The 20,538-nt window shown below is 35.6% G+C and overlaps 1 protein-coding gene across 1 annotated transcript in view; it reads left to right on the forward strand.

Moving 5' to 3' along the window:
• The window catches only part of arhgap21b (Rho GTPase activating protein 21b), a 67,345-nt gene that overhangs the window by 7,518 nt on the left and 39,289 nt on the right, over nucleotides 1-20,538 (forward strand). The window contains exons 3-4 of the mRNA XM_081375421.1: nucleotides 12,078-12,251; nucleotides 12,356-12,377. Of these exons, the coding sequence (XP_081231547.1) occupies nucleotides 12,078-12,251; nucleotides 12,356-12,377 (196 nt within the window). The remainder of the gene's footprint in view (nucleotides 1-12,077; nucleotides 12,252-12,355; nucleotides 12,378-20,538) is intronic.

Below are 20,538 nucleotides of genomic sequence, written 5' to 3' on the forward strand. Positions count from 1 at the left end.
CAGGCTGATTGATAAAGAACGCAACACACAGGTCTCCCAGAAATCCTGTAGAATTGCCACAAATTTTGTGTGCCTTGTGCATCAGACATTCAGCCAGCGGCCCGTGGACGTCACGTCTGAGGCTGAAAACACCACTGGCATGACATGACTTTAATGCAAAATGCCTGGAGGGACACTTGGTTTTGTTCACTTTCTTCAGTTGTCCATGTGTTTATCAGCCTGGGGAACTTGGAGCTTATCTAGCTGTTGCTTTCTTATAAGGAGAACATTCCTATTTCTGATGCAAGCCCAACCACCATCCACACACCTCTGGGAGTGCAACACATTGTCCAGGTGCATCTGTGCTCATCATGAATTATTTACAGGCTTACTGCATAACCTGAAAGAACTGCTGCTCCACACTCTTCCAGAACAAAAGGATGTTGTGTGTACAGGGAGTGTCACAGATATTTGCAGTATTGGTGCTTGGCTTTTGTCACAGGTGTCTGTAGAATGTGGCTTGATATAATTGTAATTTTATATTACTGCTGTTTTTTAATGTTCATCAATAATGTATGCAGTCCGGTAGGGCAGGAATGACACATCAGCATTTTTCTTAAACTTTAAATCCCTTTAAAGGGATAGTTCACCCAAAAATGAAAATTCTGTCAGTAATTACTCACCCTCATGTTGTTCCAACCAGGGTCCGGAATTAACTTTTTGGCTCACCTGCCACGGGGACTGGTAGATGAAAAAATCTACCAGCCAAGCATATTTTTTACCGGCCAAAATAATAAACAGCCCTTTTTTTTTGTCACATATACATTCATTTCAGTACTTTTAATTGAGATAATAAGGTAGGCATATTATGTTGAATACAAACATAAAAAATTGTCCAGAGCAAAATTTGAAATGTATAATAAAATAAAAAATCAATGAAAAATGAAATTGGTGAAATCAAATTTTTTTTTTTTGTCAGTTTTGTTTCCTGACTCATGTGGAAGGGAAGGCAGAACGTACTCGGCTAAGTTACTTACGTAACCTCGGTTCCCTGAGAGATAAGGGAACGAGTATTGCGTTGCAAACGCTATGAGAAAACAAATTTTATCGAGAAAAGAACGGCCATGCATGGTGTGTAAAGCAGAAGCAGCCTGGCCAGCAGCGGAGTATGCACGATCCGCGAGTGCTGAAGACGCTCTGCACGGCTTTGATGAGCAGGACACAAATGGGCGGCGACCGCTTCTTCCAGTGGCGGGAGCTTCACATATCCTTTTTCCTCAGCGCCGTCAACAGATAGAGCGTTAACTGTACGTACACACCGCCGCCGACTTGAGCTGCAAAGAAGCTCTGGCCGCCCTGTCAAGGACGCTTGTCAAAAAGTACGGGGAAGCTTGACGCTTTGTCCGCTCTGAATAGTGAGTGCGCGTGCGCGGCCAGGGCTCACTCACTCACTCGCTCTCGCTCTCTCCTCGTTCTTATTAGGAGGCAGAAGAGCGCGTGCGCGCTGACAATTTTATTATTTTGGTATGAACATTCACCCGCCACTGTGGCGGATAGCCTTTTGAGATATACACGCCAAACGGAAAATCTACCCGCATTTGGCGCTTGGCGGGTGTTAATTTCGGACCCTGGTTCCAACCCCGTAAGAATTTCGTTCATCCCCCGTAAGACTTTCGTTCATCTTCGTTCAACTTCAAAAGTTAGTAAAAACATTGTTAAAATAGTCTTCCGTGTTGGCCCCTGACGTGAGTTCACGAGAACGCCACGACGCATGCGCAAGAACTGAGAAGATGACGCTCACGATCATTTGATGGGAAAGTGTGAAAGGTAAGCCATTCATTTTGCGGTATTGGTAAGGCGCTTTTGTTTTCTCGTTTGTTTCTCACGATTTGGACATCCAGGAAATGCACACTTTAGAACCATTTTAAACACTACGTCGAGACCCATCTGCGTCATCTTCTCAGTTCTCGCGCATGCGTTGTGGTGCTCTCGTGAACTCGCCTCAGAGGCCCACACAGAAAAAAATAAATTATTTTAGGGGGTGGTTTTCAGCACAAAAAGTATTCTCGTCGCTTGATAAACTTAAAGTTGAGCCACTGTAGTCACTTGGACTATTTTAATGATGTTTTTAGCAACTTTTCTGGGCCGGCAGAATGAAATTGCTTAGAAGCCTATTAAGGGGTGATCCAGCTCTCAGATTTCATCAAAAATATCTTAATTTGTGTTCCGACATGAGGACAACATGAGGGTGAGTAATTACTGACATAATTTAAATTTTTGGTTGAACTATCCCTTTAAGAGTTCCTTTACTCAGCTGTGCCTCATTTACTTGTCATTATAAATATACCATATTCTCACAATGTGAATATTGTACCTTCACAAGCTGCAAAACCTTGATGCTTTTCTATAAAATTTCCTAGTTGACAGTTGGGATAAATATTACACAGGGAGAAAGTTTAACTTACTACATATTTAGGCAAATCTTTAGACACATCTTGTTCAGCTTTAACAACTAAATAAATCTGCAACATTGCATAATAAACGCCCATTAAAATTTTCCCTCACCTTAATGAACTCTGTGTTCCCTTTTAGGGCGCATTTCCATAGAAGGCTAAGCTGTGGCCATTTGATTATGGGGGTTTTGGCACATGGAGGTGTTAGTAGAGTATTTATTGGTTTAGTCTGTCACCATACCATAAAGTGTGGGACTATCTGTGCTGAAGCTGCTCCCTGTCCATCTGTTTGGATTAGCTAAGCCTTGCCTCTGTCCTAGAGCAAAATCACCACGTCCATTCAGCATGACTGAGCCCTATTCCTGATTTGCATCCGGTTGGGATTGTGATCTCACGTGAAAGAGACACTGGTAATTTTGCCTAAATCTACATACACTGGTCCTGAACATTAATTTCCATGGCCAAGGCAATTTGAGTTCCAGTTTGCTCTGAGGGCATGAGCCAAGAAATACATAATATGTGGGTGTGAAATAATTAATAATTAATGCTATTTTGTGTTGCCATTCTGTAGTTTTTCTAGGTGACACACTGTGAATGGATCCTGCCCAGCTGTGCGGCACAGCATGACTGCTGTGTTGCCAAAATAATGTTTCCACCATTCATCAGGTGTTTTGCATGTGCCACACTTTCTGGCCATTGTCATGTGTAAGGTGGGCTGATGGACAAGCTCAGATGATACTTTTGCCTATAATAGGGCTGGGGTGGTATATCGAGTTTGTGTGTGTGTATATATATGTATATATATATATATATATACATACACAGTAGGATTAGGCAATATTGTTTATATCAATATACAGTAGTTATGAGTGCATCTGAAAAATATTTTGCTGTCAGGAGTGGACTAGTCTTATGCAAGTCAGTCTCCACTAAACCTCACAGACTTCAGTGAACGAACGCTGCCACGCACATGCACACCAAACACACTGAGCACGATAGAACAGGAGCGCCATAATTCTGACCAAAATATAGCTTCATTTTCCAAAAATATAACTAATTTGTAATGGAGTAGGCTAATCAAAGTTTGATGTGATTGAATGTGTGTTCCTTTTACCAGTTAAAGGAGAACTCCGGTCAATTTTAACATTGAGCTCATTTTTTTGTACATTTGGAGTGCTGTCAGTACAGAGAACAACGACAAAAATCGGTGTTGCCAACACCATGTTATCCTCTTTTTAAAATTTGCACCCTGTTGACTTCAATGGGGCAAGTTTTAAACCTGCTTTTAGCCTCTTAACATCCTTGATGTGTCATTACAAGTGCCCAGCTAATGTGAGTGATTCCTTCAGAGTGATCACGGTTGAATCTGACTGCAGTAGATGTGAAAGATATTAATAAAAATGATGTTATTTCAGCCAGCGCACATACCTGTATTTTCTTCCTGTTTTCAGTCGAAGTCCATAGTAATCGATTGTCGAGTTCACGCGCGTGATCATAGGTAACTAAACCTATGCGTGTGAACTCGACAATCGATTACTATGGACTTCGACTGAAAACAGGAAGAAAATACAGGTATGTGCGCTGGCTGAATAAACATCATTTTTATTCATATCTTTCACATCTACTGCAGTCAGATTCAACCGTGTTCACTCTGAAGGAATCACTCACATTGGCTGTGCACTTGTAATGACACATCAAGGATGTTAAGAGCCTAAAAGCAGGTTTAAAACTTGCCCCATTGAAGTCAACAGGGTGCAAATTTTAAAAAGAGGATAACACGGTGTAGGCAACACCGATTTTTGTCGTTGTTCTCTGTATTGACAGCACTCCAAATTTGCAAAAAAATGAGCTCAATGTTAAAATTGACCGGAGTTCTCCTTTAACATTTAGGATGTGCTTTTGTTTATATTTAGTTTCATTTTTAATTGAGTGATTCCAACTTTTTCTTTAAAATGCATTATTTTTGTTTTTAGATTGTAATGTTGTTACAATTGAATGTAATGTGATTTTAACCCTTTTTTGCAACCTAGATGGTTACATTCACTATATTTGTTTTCATAGCCTTTTAATATGAAGATTTTTTTAGGACAACATTGGGCAGGATGTGAAATCACTTTCTTGCTTTTTTTTTTAATCCAAATAGGAAAATTAGAAAATGCCGCAATATATATACACCGTATATCGCCATTTAGCCATATAAAGGGTCCTAAAGGTCTGTGAGAAAATACTCTGGGGTGCTTGATACCATTATGACTAGTAAGGGAGTTCTAATAGTTAGTTTTGTAAACCTAAGCTTTTCAAATCAGCTTGTAATCTATGAGGTCCCATTACCTCAATTTCTGGAATTGTTCTAGTATACAGCACTTTACAGCACACTGTTAGCATCCTGCAGTCAGCTTTACTGCTGCTCAGCAGTTTAAATAATGAGTGTAATATTCTGGAAATTGTCACAGCTCTTGACAGAAACCTGCTCCACAAGTTCACACAGGCTCTCAGATTTCATGTGCACTTGCTGTGTTTCACACTTATTAACTCGTTCTTCAAAGACTCAGCCACTCAAATCAGAATTTGGCACCCTCTGAACATATTCCAGCCACTCAAGGAACCTTAAGACTACTTGTGTAGTAGACCAAAATAGACCAAAGCCCTATAGCCTGCTCACTGTTGAGTCAGTGTTCCCTAGCACACACCTGACAAAAGCTTAGGATGTTTCTTCCATTTCTTTCCAGTAGTGACCTCATCAACTAGTCATGAGGCATAATGATTTTGCTCCTTTATGAAAGTTCACTTCACAATGGAGAGAGATTTTTAAACCATAACAGTTACACCGCCCTGCATCAAAAATTCCTCTTAACTGCTATTTTCTTCTTATCTTCTAACAAAAAATATATATTTCTCTCTTTTTTTAAAGAATTTTTTTAAGACATAATTTACATAAAGTATTCATATTCCTGAAAAGAATGTTCTTAAAATTTAAACTTCCAACCTGTCCTAAATCCCTAAAAGTAAGATGTTTAATCAAATTATTGGTTTGTTTCAAATATTAAGCATTAAAACATAACACTAGCAAGCTAAATATAATACTAGTACCATGAATGTGGACAAGTAATATTAAATGACAGTGATTGATCATTTATGCGTATACTGTACATGATGCGTTCGGTGTAGGCAGCACACAGGCCCTGTTTACACCTGGTATTAAGATGCGATTGGTCGATTGTATCACAAGTAGACGAGAGAGACACATTCCTGTTTACACTTGGTGTTTTAATCTGTCTCTTTTCTCCACTTTCAAACACTTCTGTCCTGATTTCTTTTAGGAGAGGGTCTATGGGTGAATAAATGTTTATGGTCCAAATGTATCGACCAAAACACATCTTAATACCAGGTGTAAACAGGCCTACAGATACAGACATTCACTCTAGAGAGAGCACAAGACAGACAGAGCGCTAATGAATGGGAAAGACCACTACATCTTGAGACATGCCCTGTTAAAATAACTAATTTAACTTGACATGGCGCATTAAAAACACAACGATGAGTGATTAACTCCCGTCAAGCTAGTCGTATAAAAAACGACGGAGACGTGTCAGTGACTGAACATGCAAGTACTGTAAAAGTGCGGGAAGGAAGCATATATTTTGTGCACTAAACGTGGATAAACTGCAACAGATAAACGTCAGCTGTGTTGACGCAAACTAATCGTCAACAATTCTCGTTTTTAATTGATACTAACATTCTTATGCTCAATATCTTTTAGTCTTCGCTGTTTTCTGTTACTGCCTGAACTTCACATTATTTGTAGCGCAGCCATCCATAATCGTAGTAAGATTTGAGAAGAACTGCCACCTTTAACCCTTGTGCATCAATTTAAAAAAGTTACTCATAGGTCCAAAGAGGACAAAAATGTCCATGTCAAAAAACGGTCATAAAAAGTTGAAGCTTGGGAGCACAGACTTAACTTTGGTATCATTTTAAAGAATACCCTTGGCAGATTATTGCTGAAGTTAAATTTTTTTTATAAGTAAATCCAAAAAAAAGTTATATAGGTTTAAGTTTATGAAAATTATTTATGAATATTATTTTATATAAAATATATATTTTATGAAACAAGTTGAACTCTAAAACGGCTAGAAAATCAAAGCCATAAATCTAAATAAGTTGTGTTCCAAATTTGAGGTTGATATCTCAAAAAATGAGCTTTCAGTAAGATTTTGTTTGGGCGCAGTACCAAACTTTCCCCATTGGATCCCAGCAAAACTCCTCTGGTCACACAGTGATTGGCTTTGTTATTTGCAGTTGAGTTTTTCTCTATCAATACTACAAACACACAAACACATTTTTTTTTATATAACACACATACCAACCACACTCTGACATCCATACCAACACACCCACACAATTATCATTGCATAATTTATCCAGTTGGCTCTATAATAGCTCAAAATTCATGCAGTTAACAGTAACAAAAAACAAAAACTTAATCATAGGTCCAAAAGGGACAAAAATGTCCATGTCAAAAAACTCTCATAAAAATGTTATGCTTGGGAGCAAAAACTTAAGTTTGGTCTCATTTTAAAGAAGACCCTTTGCAGATTGTTGTTGAAGTGAAAAAAGTGAAAAACGTGCAACCATTTTTTTTTATAGAAGTTTAAGTTTATGAAAAATATTTATAAACATTAAAATTAATATTTTATATAAAATATATACAAGTATTTTGTATAACTGGTGCAACATTTTTTTTTTCAAATGAAATGGGGGTGAAATAGTACAATTACAATAAAAATAGACACCTGTGCCAAAATTTAATGCAGTTAACATAAAAAAAAAAAAAAAACTTTCACATAGGTCCAAAAGGGACAAAAATGTCCAAGTCAAAAAACTCTCATAAAAATGTTATGCTTGGGAGCAAATACTTAAGTTTGGTCTCATTTTAAAGATGACCCTTGGCGGATTGTTGTTGAAGTGAAAAAATTGAAAAAAGTGCAACCAAAAAAATGTTATAGAAGTTTAAGTTTATGAAAAATATTTATGAACATTATAATCAATATTTTATATAAAAAATATATTTTATAAAACATTTGGAACTCTAAAACTGATATAAATTCAAAGCCATAAATCTAAACAGGTTGTGTTCCGAATTTGAGGATGATATCTCAAAAAATGAGCTTTCAGTAAGATTTTGTTTGGGCGCAGTACCAGACTTTCCCCATTGGATGCCAGCAAAACTCCACTGGTGAACACAGTGATTGGATTTTCGATTTGCAATTGAGTTTTTCTCTCTCAAATATTACAAGCACACAAACACACTTTTTATTTTATTACACACATACAAACCACACTTAGACATCCATACCAACAAACCCACACAATTATCGTAACATAATTTATCCAGTTGGCTCTATAATATGCCGAAGCAGAAAACAGGAATAAAGCGAGTATTTGCTTTATAGGCCTAACCTGAAAAAATGGCACCATCTGATAAAAAATGGTAAAAATGTCAATTTTGAAGCCTTGCCAACAGAATGAAAGCCTATTAAAAAAGATTGCATCATTTTATAGTTAAACGGCACAGGGATTAAAAAATGCAGTTTTAATGGGATTCAATGGGGACATTTTTGTCCAAAAGGCGCTGAGAGGAAGTTTTTTGTGTAACTAGTGCAAAATAGATTTTTTAAAGGAAATGGTGATGAAATAGTAAAATTCCAATAAAAATACACACCTGTGCCAAATTTTATGCAGTTAGCATTAACACAGGCAAAGTGATCAAAAAAACAAAACTGAAAAGGACAAAAATGTCCTCAAGGATGCACAAGGGTTAATGTGTTTTTTAATTTTAGTAAAGTAAACAATTAACAAACTTTCAGTTTTCAAATTGTCAATTTTATCACGAAGTACAAGCAATAAATGTCGTTTTGGTGTTCTCTATGTGGCCTGACAGATCGCTCAACCAGCTTTTCGACCTTGGAAAGAGCTTGTATAAAACCCCTTAAGAACAATCATGTCATAACGTCAAATAGCCTATACTTCAGAAAAGCCATTCAATGCTCATAAACTTAAATAAAGTCAGCCAAATAAAAAACTATAGAAAGGGTCATTTTGATAAATATATGCACTGTATCACATAATCCATATATTTTTACTTAACCTGTTGTCTACATGACAAAGAATGCAAGGAATAAATATGAATTTAATTCTAAAAATGAATTTATTGCATGTAAAGAGATGCCTTTCACCAAATTTACCTCTCATATATTACTAATGAAGGAAAATAGATTGGGTGTGTGCAAGACATACGACAACATTTATAGGATGCATTAGGAGGCCAAACTATACTTAATGGCCAGGTGATGCTGACATTATTATGGTCACTGACACTGGCTCAGATTCTGTGTTAAGATTCTTGCTGTAAAAGGTGGGCAGACATGACCACACATGACAAAATTAAAACATGTTTATTCCTTTGTGGCACTTTAAATAATTTGGTGCCTTTCCCCCCCCCCCTTAATTGATTATTTATTTATTTTATTTTTTTTGTCTGGAGCCCTGATATTTCTCGATCATTTTGCTTTCAAATAAGTTATCTTCTCGGCTGGCTCGGGGGTGCAGTGATGGACAGCTGTCTTTCCTAATTTGACTGATCAATAGCGATCCTTCTGTCTTTGGATTTTATGTGATTTCTCATTGTGGTGGTGATATTATAACTCCGTTTCAATCGACAATGTTTGCACACAACATGTTAATTCATTTGATCAAAAGTAATTCCATTTTGTAAGATCATTTAGTAAGATAATTTTGATCAAAGTAATTCCAAACTTTGCTGTGCCTAGGAGGCAGACGACGCCATTCTGTGATCAAATAAATCAAACTTGTTTACACGCTCCACAGCGCCAAACTGTGCACAGCGCATGCGCATGCACAGTGCACAGCGCATGCATTTAGTTAAAACTGTGAGTTTTAGTTTGCGCGTTTAGGATTTATCATAGATTTGCCGCTGATGGCAAAGCAGCATGTAGCAAAATTCTAATAGTATTTTTCTTTTTTGAATAATTATTACAGATTGAATATTCAAATATTTGTGGCGTGCACAACCCTAGTTCTAGCATGTCACCCTTTCTCACCAAATTTCATGTGCATTTCGTAGCTTTTTTGCTTTTGACAACCATTTGTAAGGTGGTTTCTTATCCCTCATCCCTTGGTAAATCTTATCCCTTACCACCACAAAGACTCCTCTGAGCCAGGTTAGAACTATTTGTTCAATTCTCAGTCGATTTTCCCATATATAAATATTTTATGCCTAATCCTGATTTCAAGATTAGAATTATGGCCAGTGACAGAAATAAATGAAAAAATGACCCAGATGTTTTTAGCTACATATGTGAGTGTTTTACTACTTCCAATCACATACTGAAAATTGCAGATTTATAAACATATGTAAAGTTCTTTGACATTAAATTGAGAATTTTAACATTTTTCCAATTGTAAGTTAAATACAATTTGAATACTCCTTTTTGTAATTTAAACCAAAGATTTTGACATTTTTTTTTTTTTTTTTTCATTTTGATGAGGGCATTACATTTTTATTTTGTGAACTTTACTTGATTAGTTTTTATTGATATTTTTCTGTAGTCTAATTGTTGTCAAAAAGTAAAAAAAAAGATATATCTCACTGCATATTGGTTATATACGGAGCCCTAGCCTGGGAAAACCCAGACTACTTCCGGCGAATTTCAATTCTCTCTTCAGGATAGTCTGGAGAAGAGCCCATTCAAACTCATTTCTGTGCCGCCGAAATCGCGGCACCAATCAGAAACGTTTGGGGAGGGATTTACATGATGACGACAGCGCAGCGACGCTGAAGGAGTTCTCACGCAGTGAAAAATACATTGCGGAGCAGAGAGGAGACTGACAACACGCTGGCAGACAGGACAGAGCAGGCTACTTTTCGGTTACGTTTGATATTAAACATATTACACAAAGTCTCAGCTTTCAAATTTGGTAATTTTTTAAAAGAAATTTAAACAATAAATACCGTTTTGTTGCTCTTTAATGTGCCGTGACAGATCGCTGTAGAGCATCAGTTAAAGCTGTTCTTGTGAACCGATCATCTCTTCCTTCTAGTTAATTTATAGCCTCAAATAAACATGAACAAACATAAGAAGGAATGTTGTTTTAACCACGGAAAGGCGTCAGTACACTCCGTTTTTCAAGTTAAAATCTATGTTAATCTACTCTCCTGACTGCTTTGTCGGACAAAATGGCGGATGGCGAAGTATGATTGGTCAGATCACCTGTCAATCAAGCTGAGCTATGTCGGTTGGTGACGCCCCTTTGGAAATGATTTGTCTACATAGCTTCCCCAGACCCTACACTCAGTTTCAACTGAGAAGGGTCTGGTTTTAACCAGGCTAACAGAGCCCCTAAAGGGACCTTTAAAAAAATAAAAATATACAAGATCAGTTTCTCGTGAGCACGCGAAAGCCTGTATATTTTTATTTTTGCAAAGGTCCCTTTAGGGGCTTAGTAGTTAAGACAATTCAACAAAAAATAATCTGTACTGCATATAATCGGTTTGTTTCTACTTCAAACAACAGTCACACTTTTGTGAACATCACCAGTTTTAGTGTTTCAGATGTTAGATTGTGTTTATGGAGGGGGAATATTTGATTTCTCACACCTCTGCTGGAGGAGGTTTGGCAGTAAAGGGTAGGGCGTGAAAATTGGGTAGGTGTGAGACTATAAATACTCCATAAACAGAGCAGTGCGTGCCGGAAGCAGAATTGCCCACTCTGGAATTGGTAGGCATGGAGATCCAGAGAAAGCTCAAGGCTTCAGACCTCAACATGAGCAAATCACACAACTTGAGCCTTATTAAAGTAAATTAAATAATTTAAAAATTATTCAGAAAAACAGATTTCCACAAAGTTGTTTTTGTCCTCAGTGACAGATTTTCGATATTAATGCCAGCAAAACAAATTTGAACAGTGAATCCTCCTGTGAGGGAACCGGCGTATTGTGTCTGTTATCCTTAAATATGCTCCACAAAGGAAAATTAACTTCAGATGAAACATAAAACATCACCCACACCCTCCAGACATGATGACATCAGGCCAGTCCTGACTCAACCTTCAGTGGGCGTTCCTCCGTATGAAGAGGAAAATGTCAAGGATGATGATGTCATAGCAGTTTTGATTCTTCCTTGTGTTGATCCTACTTCAGTTTGTTGACTAGGATGTTTAAAATGCTTTATACAATCTGAGTTAATTTTCTAAAATTTGATGTGGTAAAAATGAAAAGAGAAATAAAATTTGACTGTCAAATTTGATTTCTCTTTTCATTTTTACCACATGCGCAGCAGATTATGCTGTTTCTCCAGGATGTGGTTGTCCACTGCTTCTGCTTATGAAAGGGAGAAGAGCTCTTGTTCAGTGCTTTCTTGCTCACAAAAGTTATTCACTGGTGTGAATGCCAGTGGCATTGTGTCACGATCTGTACAGTTTGATCAGGTCCTGTCTCCCTTGAACCCCAAATCAATTTTATCGTATGTGTGATCATTTAAATGAAGCATTTCCCATTTATTTATTGTTTATTTTGCAGAAATCTAGATCTGCTTCCTCATGATTCCATGTGTTTCTCTCTGTGTAGGATGTGGTGGATCAGGATGATTCTTCAGGAGTGCTCTTCCAGCTGGAGGAAGAGCCATTTTCCTGGCCAGGGCCTAAGACGATTCATCTGCGTCGCACTTCACAAGGCTTCGGCTTCACTCTGCGTCACTTCATTGTGTACCCACCAGAGTCTGCAGTGCACTCCAATTTTAAGGTAGTTTGCATCGCTCGTTCGAAGGAGTTTCATAGCATACATAGTATTGTTTGTATATTTTTCAATATACACAATAATTTTTTTTTTCTGTTTGTTTCTTATAGGATGAAGACCATGGTCACAGAGGTAAATTATCACTTTTAGTGACAAAATGTAATCTATAGTTTGTAATCTGAAACATATTAAACACTTTGCACTTATACTGTGCACTAAGCACTACCATCAAGTGTATTCATTTTAGAAGGTTTTTTTGTTGTCTTGCATCAGTGTCTGATATCCCCCTCTACATGAAATTCGGTACATTTTTTCGGTACTTTAGGAATGTTTACCACAATAACTGTAAAGAAACTGTAAGTCATTGACAGAAGTGTTATTGACATTATGCCAGAGCTGCCTTGGTCGCCGTCTGCCATTGTCTGTGATGTTTGTCTTTGTATACTGTAATATTTACCTCTAAATGGTTGGCTACTAGCTACTTAATTAATTGAATTCATAAAAACAACCATTTTAATATATATATATATATATTTTTTTTTTAATTTCTATGAAATCCCCCCCCCCCCACCCCCACAAATTCTGTGTTGAAGACATAAAATATTAAAGGTATAGAGGAGGATCTTTCCGAATTTTAGATAAGACCCGCCCTCTCCACTTTTTGAAAAGTTTGATTGATTCACCAGAATGATTGACAATTAGGAGGACCAATAGTATAGGTGATCCACCCGGAAGTAAAAAATCCTCCGCTATACCTTTAATTTAATGTATATTTTAATCATATGAAATTAAACAAACTTTTTGTCGGACAACATGCTGCACAACTAAGCTTTATAGTGTTACAATTAAAACATGGCAGAAAAAATGTGATTATTCCTTTAATAATAATAGCCTAAATTATTATTATACCTTTTTTTTTGTGTGTTAGTTTTATTATTACATTGAGATGAATCTAAATTCTGTACAACAGTAATATATTTGTCAAGTTAAACCGGACTTTAATTTTGAGGGGTTGCCGTGAAGAACTTTTAGTTTCTGTGCGTGTATGATATGACGATAGTTTTTCTTAACCCTCAGAGAGTCTTCGGTCACTTCTGACCGAAAAATTTTCTGTTTTGAATTTTAAAAAATCACAGCTTCATCGGAAGGTTATGATACTTGGTGACTTTTATGGCATTAGGTATGTGTATGCAAAAAAAAATTGAGGTCATGATCCGAGCATGCTAAGTGGTCGTAAAAAAAATAGTCACACTCAGTGCCTTCGGTGACCGACCCATAGGAAATGAATGGGAAATTTACAAAAACACAAAAATTCTCTGAATTTTTGTCTGTACAATCTACAAATTGGCCACGATTCTAAAAAAAAGTACACCGCAGTAAAGGGGTGACACTCTACAACATCAAGAGTGCAAAAAATTCACACCCACCCACACACACACACATAGAAACACACTTTTATACACATACACACCAATAAATTCAGATTACAAAAAATCTGTTTTGAATTTTTAAAAATCACAGCTTCATTGGAATGTTACGAAACTTTATGACTTTTCTGGCATTAGGTATGTGAACACAGAAAAAAATTGAGGTCATGATCCGAGCATGCTAAGTGGTCGTAAAAAAAATAGTCACACTCATGGTCTTCGGTCAAAAATGACCCCCATAGGAAATGAATGGGAAATTGACAAAAACACAAAAATTCGCTACAAATCGGCCACGATGCAGAAAAAAAGTGCTCAGCAATGAAGGGGTGAAACTCTAAAACATCAAGAGTGAAAAACATAACATAATTAATAATTATAATTAATATATATATATATATATATATATATATATATATATATATATATTTATATATATATATATATATATATATATATATATATATAATTAATATAATAATTATTAAAATTATTAAAATAATAATTAATAAAATGTTATAAACCTTGGCAAAAAGTATTATTTGAGAATTTCTAAAAAAATACAATCAATCCACATCTTAAAAGTAAGTAATTTGGTCCAAAAACAACTAGAATTCACAAGCATCTCCATTTAGAGCTATTACAGGCATCTAGTGGTAAACCCATGCAATAACATGATTTATTTAATTTTATGTTTAATAAATTAATTTATTTTTTTATTTTTATTTTTTTTCTGAAAGCCTAGTCTCTATTTTAACCGAAAATACCGCATAGAAAAATAAAAATAAAAAATAATAATAATTAAAAAAAAACATTATTTTCAATGGCAAAAAATGGACTATAAATATTGCATAAATATTAATAAGTTCAATCAAATTGTCTCAAAATACTAATTTAAAAAGAATAAATATTATAGAACAAAAATAAATTGCATTGGTTTTTACTGGGATGGAGGAAGTTTCATTTTTAGGTGTCCGGTCACTTCTGACCGGGAAGGCACTGAGTGTGACTGCTAAACGAAGACTCTCTGAGGGTTAAATTAATCTGTACAATGCTCATGAATTGACTCTCACAGAGACACTAACTCAACCAGAGCTGCTGAGTCCGTGACCATTTCAAGAAACTGCTGAAGACGCATCTTTTTTGTCAATATTTGATCCATTAATACTAAGATAAATACTTTATCTTCTATTCTATATCTATTATCTTAAAAAAAAAAAAAAAAAAGTACACATACTGCGTTAGATTAAACTGGGAAGGGTCATAGCACTTGCATATTGTTGTCCTTACTTAATGTTGTTCTTATTTAAATAGTCTTACTCTCGCGCCCAGATCTGTTCTCATGTACTGAAATTTGGCACATATTGATTTAATGTGACTCAGTACTCGGTTGCACTGACATAATTTGGTCTTAAAAGTACAGAGTTCGGTACCCAACCCTGATTTGAAGTGCAGTGTCATTTTCAGTGTGTACACACTGCTTGCACTATTTATACTACAAAATGGCTTAGAATAGTGGACAAGTATGCAACCTTCTGACTGAACAAATCCTTTATAAAACTTGACTTGAGGATCTTTGAAAACGCCCAGAATTCCCTGTTTACTCAATTTTTACTTTAATCTAGCACCCCAAAAGCTTGTGTCAGAGCAATTGTTCTCTCAAGGAAGGACTTTTATTCACCTCCCATTACACGATAGCTCTCGTAACATGGTTCAGCACAACCATCTATAGCGGCCAGAAATAACTCACTGAATTCTTTCCCCTGCTCAACCTCTCCCCCGTTACTGTTTGAACTTTTGACCTTAGGTGTGTTTTTAAGATTGCATCATTTTGTTGCAAAAGAGCTTGACTGTTAAGAGTATAAATGATCTGTTTTTCCTGGAGTTTCATCCTGCTGTCAATTAGGGATATGCAAAGCCTGTTTTCGTATTTGGCTAGACGATGGGTTGTCTGAACATACAGGACTTGTTCTTGCGTTCAAAATGAGCTTGACAACAATATGCAAAATGCCATAGAGTTGAGTGGAACACGGGAGATTTAAGACACGTTTTTAAAAAGTTGATTTGTATTATTATTATTTTTTTAACTTTAACATTTTAACAACCTGCTCAGAGAAGTTGCATCTCTAAACATCGCTACAGAAATACAGGCTTCTAAATCTGCTTCAGTATCCCCCACATTGAGTCCTTCTGTTTGACTTCTTTACAGTGCAGATAACAAACTGTGACCTACATAGATTTGTTTGTTCTGAATTATAGTAAGGTTGTAATGCTCGTGGCATTTCAACAAACCACACATACTGGACCATAATGGTCACATAATGGTCAAAGATAAGCCGCATTCTTGATAAAGAATGAAGAACATGTGAAGGAAAAAACATCTGTTGGGAAATTTAGTTTTATTGATTGATAGTGGAAGAATGTAGAAATTTGCCAGGTGCAGGACATGATGATTCAGGAATGATCGTCTAAATTAGAGATACTGATTATTTGCGTGTTATGTTTGTTATAGTTTTATTTCTATTTTTGACAGTTATAACATCAGCACTGAACTGAACAAACTATATTAAAGGGGTGGTTGATTATGATTTCACTTTTCTAACTTTAGTTAGTGTGTAATGTTGCTGTTAGAGCATAAACAACATCTGCAAAGTTACAACGCTCAAAGTTCAAAGCAAAGGGAGAGATTTGCTTTTACATAAATCACTTTTTAAGGACTACAACAAACGACTGGTATGGACTACATGAGCTTCTTCACGGGTTAGTGACATCACTAACCCTAAAATTTACATAAACCCCACCCCCTGAACACAGTTTATAGATTATTATGACAGAATATGCTAATCGATGACTAGAAGATAATTACACATCAGCTACATAAATTCATCAACTAACCATTCAGAAATGTCCTGTTGCTTCTACATGTTGTCACTTCTTCTTGAGTCTCTCCATCATTGTCTGACTCCGGTTTAAACCTAAAAGGCTAAACGTTTTTTGAATTTTCAGTGTGTATTTAAGAAAATGTCTGTGTGAGGTAAAAGGACACAAGCTGTTGAAGCTCCGCCCCCCATGCAGGGAGCAGCAGCTCATTTGCATTTAAAGGGACAGACACAAAAACGGTGCATTTTTGCTCACCCTCAAAAAGTGACAACTTTAACATGCTATATAAAAATATCTGTGAGGTATTTTGAGCTAAAACTTCACATACAAAGGGACATGTTCTAGGGACAACAGATAATTATTTTACATCTTGTGAAAAGGGCATTATACCACCCCTTTAACACTTTTTTCAAAACAGTAATTTCACTCCCCCCTTGCATACAAAACAAAACACACTTCTCCGTCATTAAATAGAAAGAGTACAAATAAAGTGCACTGTCACTAAAGTGTCTTTTTTAAATAAAAGCTTTGATCAGGTAAACAAACACATAATTCTAACAAATACAAAAAAAAAGCATAAAACAACAAGACTGCGTGAATAAAAAAAAACATGCTACTTTAATGTAGCTTAGTACTCCTATTTGCATATTTTTATTTGTAAAAAAATATATATATATATATAGTGCACTCTCACAAAAGTGTAATTGTTTTCAAATAAAAGCTTTGATCAGGTAAACAAACTAAAATAATCCAAAATAATTCTAATAGAACTAAGTGCATCTTTTTATTACAACAGCAGCAATATTAACAATACGCAAAATAAATTTGCAAAGTCTAATGTTTTTAAATAGAGAACAAATAAATGACAGGGGAGTCTGTCAGCTTTGCACAAATATAATATGGTTATAAACTACAGTTTTAAAAGGTTTATGTGTTGTTTAATAGGCTAAAGAGTGAAGAGAATGGAATACGCTGGAATATCCGCTGGAATATGCATTGTCAGAAAAATAAACAAAACAATGAATGCATCATGGCAGTTATCAAGTGCATCTCATCTGGCATGTTTTTGTCGGTCTAGGTTATGAAATACCTGTTGACAGAGCGCTGTTTTTATCTGTGTGTTTACGCAGAACTTCTCTCGCGGAGATAATTGACTTCCACATATAGCTGTAATTATTTAGATGTTTATTAGCGAAATACAGGTCATACAGTAGATGTTAATATCATTTAAGGAGTTTTAAACGAGTGGATCTTGCTAAAAGCTGCATACAGTGGCTGGAGCATTCTTGAACCTCAACCCTGTTTGTAAATGGCCTTATGAATGTGACTTAATGAGACCAATGATGAGCAGACACCAGAGAGAGAACTAAGTTCAGCGCATTTATTTCCAACATGCATTCATTCATGGCTGTTTTTATTTCATTTATTTAATTATTGGGACATGACTTGAGGGATTACGTGACTCTATCTCAATTTTTTTATGTATATATACATATTTTGCATTTATCTAATCTCATTTGTACATTAATGGCTGTTATGTTAAATCAAGTCTATTGAGGTAAGTTATTTTATCTTTGAACGCCGTTGTTGACTCTTTTTCCTTCAGACTCAGTGTTTTAATGGCAGTCTTGCGTACAATTCTCCAAACGGCCACAAGATGGCGACATCTATCAGCGAATCCAATATTACTGGTCTATCTCTAGTCTAAATTCAATATATTTCCTGAACAAAAAAAAAAAAACCTGCATTCTGATGTTGTCACCTTCTGTTAGGGCCCTCAAATCATGCTCAACTTAGAGGAGATTCATACTGAGCTTTAGGTTAATTAATGCTTTGTCATTTATCTTTTGCCTGTTGTGGTGCACAATCCTTGTGAAATGCTCTTCTGCAAGTTGGAACCGCTGTGTCAGTAAGTATCTGGCCTAAATATTTCAGGGTTTACAAAAGAGTTATATGAAAGAATATCACCCCTCTTCTCATGTCCCTAGCACAAACAGTAGGCTATCTAATTTACCAATGTATATAAGTTTGTAGCTGCCAAGTGTTAAGGATTTGAACTCTTCCACTTCCACGCTTTTAGCTCACTCATTGAAAAGCATGAAATTGAAACAGGAACAGAAACTGTTGTGGTTTATAATATTGTACCTGACTAATGCAGCAGAACTGAAGCATAAAAAAGCTTTGCAAAAAAATCATCTGAACAATCTTTAGTCTATAAGAGAGCACTAGTGCATAGCCCTGTGAAACTTGATTTACTTTACCTAGAAGAGTCCAAATTAGCTTCCACTACATCCCTTAGGGTGCCTCTAGTTCTGTATGCAAAACAGTAAAAAATACAACAACCTGAACTTAAACCAGCATATGTAATAGTAAAATATTAAATTTGCATGTTGTGTGAGAGCCAGGAGTGTTTTTTTCAAGCCTGTTTTATTTCTCTGAAAATGTGGTTCCAGGTTTGTAGTTGTGCATTTCTCTGCTGGTTTTAGTTATTTATGTGCACAACATGTATAGAATAGATTGTGTCTGTATTTTTGCATGTTGCCTTGCATCTGACAGTATACGAATGAGTCATTGTTTCATGTTCTCAGCAACAGAAAGAAACTTGAACTCCAGTGCACGTATTGCATAACTGACATGCATCTATATTCCACAACCACATTAGAAGGGAAATTTGAGGGGATTGGATTATGGATGTTTTTCTCTGGCTTTCATTTATTATCATTGGTACACTTCTATTGTGAATTTTCTATAATTTCTGATAACTGACCACATTTTTTTGGTTTGTATGTTGTTCATTATTATTTCATTACATGCAAAATGCGATAAACATGGCATAAATGGGTGCGTTTCTTTATATCCCTGAGGTAAATGTGTAAGAGTTTTAATATTTGAAAACTACAGTATATGACAGTGAACACAAGATGGCACATTAAATCTTTATAAATGATAACATTGCTATTTTTACTTATTGTTTCTGTAGTATTTAAAGTTTGTACTGTGCATAGTTTTTTGTCATAATGTGCAGTATACAACTGAACACTCTGCATCCCACAATGCAATGTGCTCCATTTGACCTTCCATTTCCAATGTAACGAAATGACCAGAAGTATTTTCAGTTATGCTTTTTCGAATAGAGGTACTACCAATACTGGATTTGACCAATAACGATAACCAGGTTGGCCCACGTTGGCCGATAACCGATTAATCAACCAATAGTTTAAAATAGATACTGAGTGAAAACAAACACAACACAAAAATAGTGCTGAACTTTATTACAAAAACTGAAAACAGTACTGAAGCATGAAAATGTACTATACTTTTTAAACATAAAAATATTAATATATTAATTATACCTTGATTGATCAATCATTCATGTTAGTTTATAGTTCATAGTAATAGAAACAACTTTAATATTAATAAAAGTATTGTTCATTGGTCATTTCAACATTTACTAATACTTTTTAATGTTACAAATGGAATCTTATTGAAAAGTGTTAGGCTACCATTTTATATAAATCCAAACAGTCATGCTTAAATATATCCATCTTTATATATCTACATGAAGGCCAAAGCATTGAAATTAGACACATATAGCCTATATATTTTGTTTACTCACACTTTTTTTGCTTCTATTTTAGTACACTTGATTATCTAATCAATTATGTATGTATATATATTTACTATAATATGTATTATGGTGTGACGATAAAAAAATGACTGAAAACGAATGTATTTCTGATTTGTTTATGTTTCTGTCAGCTGCATGATGGTACTGTTTGCTTTCTCATGTCTCTAGCTTTAAATGTGCAACTTTTCTGCTTAACAAATGCTTAAAAGCGACCAGCTGGATATTTACTATGCAAATAGATGGTATCAATCGAGACATTAAACCTTCGTGTCGGAATTGCGTATATTTTTGTCACATTGTTTTAACCGTTTGAGGTACTGATGTTAGCGTTCTCTCAGCCTCGACGGCAAACATACTTTCC

The sequence above is a fragment of the Scardinius erythrophthalmus genome (assembly GCF_964197995.2).
Source record: "Scardinius erythrophthalmus genome assembly, chromosome: 9".
In the NCBI taxonomy this organism is placed as follows: Eukaryota; Metazoa; Chordata; class Actinopteri; order Cypriniformes; family Leuciscidae; genus Scardinius; species Scardinius erythrophthalmus.